At 35.8% G+C, this 5,607-nt stretch overlaps 1 protein-coding gene across 1 annotated transcript; it reads right to left on the bottom strand.

The window, feature by feature from the left end:
* Window positions 1–926: 926 nt before the first annotated feature.
* Window positions 927–4,806, bottom strand: LOC107492476 (uncharacterized). The gene is made up of 2 exons (XM_016113502.3): window positions 4,180–4,806; window positions 927–1,552 (listed from the first exon to the last, which is right to left on the bottom strand). The coding sequence occupies exons 1-2, from the start codon at window positions 4,790–4,792 to the stop codon at window positions 1,278–1,280; spliced, it is 888 nt and encodes a 295-aa protein (XP_015968988.2). The 5' UTR covers window positions 4,793–4,806; the 3' UTR covers window positions 927–1,277.
* Window positions 4,807–5,607: the final 801 nt, after the last annotated feature.

Raw genomic sequence — 5,607 nt, 5'->3', positions numbered from 1 at the left:
ATGTTTTCCTTGCTTCCTCTTCCTTTGGCATATTTGTCCAAGAGGCCTTGCCGGGCTAGCCTTTCTAATAAGTCCTTGGCGATTACGCATTTGTCCGTCGTGTGCCCATACTTCTGATGGAAAGCACAGTGTTTGCTCTTGTCGACAAATCGTTGATCCTAGTAACTTCCTGCTCGGGCAGGGGGTTTTATTATTTTGGTGTTCAGAATTTCTTTGATTATTTTCTCTCTCTTTGTGTTGAATCTGGTGTAAGTATCGAATTTTGGGATGAGCTTGAATGGCTTATTTGTTTCCTTATTGTTTGGCGATCTCACAATCTTGTCTTCTTCTTTCATGGGTGGTTGTCTGTCCATTCTCTTAGCCTCACGGACAGTGGCGGAGTTTGAAACAAAATTTTGGAGCCTAGATAAAAGATAATTGTCCAGATGCTTTTCATATGAACCCCATTTAAGATAAACTCGTCTAACTTCATCTCTGATTTTGGTGATATTACCAAATTTGAAGCCGTTTTCTAGGTTTCATTCCAAAGAATTAAGGTCAAACTCATCAGATGCAACTCTTTAAACTTTTGAATGTTGTATCTCACTTTTTTCGTGATTCATTAAAGTAAAAAAACTATCTACAGATATTGATATTGTAAAAGTTATATGTTCTCCTTTTTAAATATTAGCATTCCTCTTAAAAAAATACATTAATTGTTTGATTTTTTTATGATTATTTTATATAAAAATTTAAATATATATCTAGTAAAATATGTAAAAAAGAAGTTAGAAGAACAAATATTAAAATTTATAATATTTACTAAATTTTTTTTATCAATTTATACAAATACAATAATATCAATACTTATTGAATATTCTAATATTTTTTATCATATAAAAAATAAATTAAATTAACAGTAAAATATAAAATAATATTAAATTACATAAATAAAAAATACCTAATTTTTTATATTTGAACTTAAAGGTAGAGGGAGTGTTGCTTATTGAATAGAGGAGCTGCGAAATGCGAATACACTCAATTCATTCCAAATCCAATATATTTGAATGTTTAAAACTAAAAATTATTGTGCAATAAAAACAAGAGATGAAGATTAAACTTTGGTATTTTAAGCCATAGTAAAGTATTTGAGCCAACTGAACTATTTTTTATTTTTTGAAGAAGTATTACTAATTTTTTCAACAAAAGTTTGGGGGGCCATGGCCCCCCTTTGTCTCAACTAAGCTCCGCCCCTACTCACGGAGTTCTTCAATCTCCATTTGTCTCGCTACTCTTTTTCAGAATTCCTCCAGCGTCTTCGGTTTAGTAACCGCGATTGTCTCTCGGAACTTACCGGGTCGGAGGCCGGCCTTGAAGGCGTGCAAGTGGACTGCTGGGTCTAGATCTAGTATTTTCATGGTTGCTTCAACAAACCGAGTCATGTATTCCTTTAAACTTTCGTGTTGTCCTTGTCTGATGGTGCCAAGGTAATATGATCCGTGTACATATATCCTCGAAGCTGCGAAGTAGTCGATGAAGGATCTCGCCAACTCTTCAAATGAGGAGATAGAACCTGCAGACAATTTAGAAAATCAAAATAATGCAGCACCATCAAGATAAGTAGGAAAGGCTCGGCAAAGTACAGGTCCATTGTTAGCGCCATTAAAAAACGTTATGGATTGAAATTTTTTAACATGAGCACGGGGGTCACCAATTCCCTTGTATGGCTCAAGAGTGGTAGGTAGCACGAATTTTTTCTCATCTGAAAGTTGGTGATCTCTTCGGAGAATGTGTTGTCTAAGGTTAGCTTCTCTTTTGGCAGATTGATGCCCAATGGGTCTGCGTGACTTTGAGCTGAGCCTTTAGAGTTTTCTTCCTCGTTCTTTCCGGCATTATTATGGACGGACAGCTCGGCTATCCTTCAAACTTTCGCCTGGAGTTCAGCAATTTGAGCTAGGAGCTCTGCTTGCGTGGGTTGATGGACCCCATTATCAGCCATACTTGAGGATCGGAGATCCTGTAAAAAAGAAGAATAAAGAGCTCGGTAAAGGAAATAGTGGGGTTAGATGAATTTCGTGCCCCACGGTGGGCGCCGAATGTTCTTGTGTGGATAGGCGACTCCAAGGTGTAGCTCATTTTTCTGATGCTCGGACTCGCTTTTCCTTGGACAAGAGAGATGATACGTCGGTTTTCTCCAAGAATGGCGGCGGTGGGTTCTTGCAAAGGCACTCCAACGCTCAAGTTAGTAAGAGTAAAAGATAAATATCAAATTGTTCAGAATGAATAGTGTACCTCTTCCATGTCAGGAGTGGGTGTATTTATAGAATTGTTGTGCGGTTACTTAGTGTGTCTAATATTGTGGAGCGGTTGAGAATGTGAGTCTAATTATGTGATAACTGCTCTTTAGTGATATTTGACTTCTTAAGATAAGCACGTTGTAAGGTCCCACATCGGTTGGAGAGGGGAACGAAGTATGCCTTATAAAGGTATGGATACATCTCCCTAGCATGACGCATTTTGACGAGTGAGTGTGGGGGTTTCGGCTAGCATCCCTATCGTCAAAGACAAAACCGTGAGACCTTGTGTGCCAAAGCGGACAATATCATACTAGCGGGTGGTCTGGACTGTTACACACGTTAGGAGAGTAAATCATGTACTTAGGTTTGGTTTTGGTTCTTGTTTCTTAGGCACAGAAGATATGCTCTTGGACTAGGAATTGCTCTCCACATTTGATCTCGGATCAGCACATGGCTTAGGATTAACAACTGGAGGGACATGTCAGGAGTAGGATTCATAGAAGTGTTTGAAATGGCCTTAACTTCCTTACTAATATCTCCTACTTGATCATCAAGACGTACCACAACTTCTTTTCTTTCTAGAATCTCAAATGTTGATACTTCATGCTTCATGAACACATCCACAAGATCATTATTTTTCTTAGCAAAGAAACATATCTCCCTTAACTCCCCATCATTGTTTAATCTTCTCAGTTCAACTTTCATACTCCTACTTAAAATAAGTCACCAACAATTTTTTATCTTGTCTTGTTGTATCCAAATTCTTTATGGTAATTCCTAATATAGAAAATTAAATCTCTAACATATTTTTATTAATATCATTCAAACAATTTTTGTTATCAGAAGAATAGACCATCATTCATTTTTCATTTTTTTTGAAAGCTTCAACAACGATGAAAACACCCAATCACATACAAAAAGAATACTAACTAAACCCATGAATCATATATATATGGTTAGCAAAAAAAATTTTGCTGTATACTACATCCACAATGGTGTTTCCTCTTGTTCACACGAACTCAGTGAACTCAACGACGACACTAGTAGTCTCCCAAAATTATCAAAATCGCAAATCACACCACCTTCGTCATTGTCAAAATAAGACGGAGACAAAGTGTTGAGCATCAAAAAAAAAAGAAAAACAATTATGAATGATCAAAATACATGTGTTTCCAATATTTTTTCCTCATGCAATTAAAATAGTGACATTTTCGTCTCACTAGATGCCAAAATTTTAGACAACGTCGTCCTTTACGTCTAGTGTGGTAGTGATTGTGCTATATTAGTACTCCGATTCACTAACTCATGCAGGAAATGGGCTTGGAGACTTATATAGAGCTCGGAGTTCAATCTGAAGTCTCAAAATGGTACAATTAAAAATCTAGGGATTAAATTAGTATATAAACCTAATTTGAGAGACCACTTTAAAAATTTAGTCGAAAAATTCATCTTAATTTGAGAAATCTTTTAATTTTGTTTTAATTTTTCATGGTATCCCTAGACCTCAGCTAGTTCAACAGTTTAAAAATTAATTTTTCCTGAATCTAAACTTTAATTAAGAGACTGGCCAACAAATTACTATATCTATATAATAGAATTTTTTTTTTTTTTTGGCCATGCTATATAATAGAATTTAAATCCTAATACTTAAATGAAGAGAGAATTGATTACACAACTAAGCGAAGTTGGTTATTCTGTTTTTTGGTTACATATGTGCCAAAGGCCCAATATGTTATGTTTTGGGCTAAGAGTCTATATTTTGTGGGTTGCCACCCAAAAAAAAGAAAATAAAAATGTAAAACACTATGATACTTAAAGAAACAGAACCCTGACAAAAAAAAGCACCGGAAAGATATAGTTCTGCATATTACGAATAAAAACTAAATGGAGGAAACTACATCACCGTTGTTTTCCCGGGAATTGTTGCAATCGAATCCACATCCACACTGGGGGCATTGGAGAAAGTTGTTGACGGCAAAGTCGGCGGAGGCAATACCAACGGAGAATTGGAGTTCATCATCGTTACGAGTGACCTCAACGATGTTGAGCCACAAGAGTGCAACCTTGACACTCACACCCTTCAGCTTCGCCAACCTACCTTTCGAGATCACTCCCTTGATGGTGGATTTGTACTTGAGCTCGTAAGATTCAATGCTGAAGCTGCAAGTTCCATTCAAATAAGCAGTGAACTGACCCGTCTTTGCGTCAAGCTCATACCCGGTTGCACCCTTGGGAAGAAGACCCACTGGAAAATCGTACTGTTCTAGAACATCGTATGCTGTTAGCTTCTGATCTTCTTGCTGGGATGCGAGTGAAACTGTGGCGTATAGAAGGACACATACGAGTGCAATTGAGGATTTCATTATCGCTTGCGTTTGATGACAATCGAAAACTTGTTTCCTTATAGGTTGAGGGGTGGACATGTTGAGATCAAGACACGACCATTGATCATCATAAATATATGCAGAACATATATGTCCTATAGCAAAATTTATGTGGCACTGCTTAAATTGCATTACTGTTTTCGACTTCATGCATGTTTTCGTTGCCACTTTGATGAGGTCAATATCAATATTCTAATAATGCGTGCAACTCGCGTAGCACGTGGCAAGGTTCTTCAGAGTGGAGGAGTTCTACAAGATGACGAGGTGGAAGGAAAAATATTTGGATTATTATATTGAGTTTAATTTTCGTACTCAAAAAGAGTTTTCCATGAATATATATAATATATTGTCATATTATGAATAAATCTAATTAGATGATGTATAAAATATTTTACATTATCAATGCCTAAAAACATTGATCCCTATTCCCTAATAGACAGCTTTTTAATTTGTTTAAAATACTTTTTAAATACAATGTTAGTGTATAAATATATTAATATTTATTTATTTTTTGTATATAATGGTGATATAATGGACTCAACACATCTGATTGATTTACAAATTATATAAAATCGTTTTACTTATAATTGACCTTTACTGGGATAAAATTTTGTCGCTGTATATCATTATGCAAGAAATAAGTAAAAGTGTAAAACAAACTATATAATGTAGATAATTTGAACAACTAGTATTTAGAGCTCATTTTAGTCTTCTCATTCTCACAATCATAAAACACAGACTGAGCGCAAACACGCACACGCTTCAAGCACACTTGAGGCATTACCTCAGGTTACTGCATTCCCATTGAGAAACTGAGAAACAGAGTTTATTTCCTTTTCTTTTCTTTTTTCGTGGGGTAGTTGAGAAACAAAGGAAGTGATCATTATATTATATTCTCCATGATATAGGAAATGGACAAATATTCCTAATAAATTAGGTTACACGGT

Source organism: Arachis duranensis, chromosome 6, assembly GCF_000817695.3.
Source record: "Arachis duranensis cultivar V14167 chromosome 6, aradu.V14167.gnm2.J7QH, whole genome shotgun sequence".
In the NCBI taxonomy this organism is placed as follows: Eukaryota; Viridiplantae; Streptophyta; class Magnoliopsida; order Fabales; family Fabaceae; genus Arachis; species Arachis duranensis.
The sequence above is the reverse complement of the archived record's forward strand: the minus strand, read 5'-3'. Positions and strand labels throughout refer to the sequence as shown.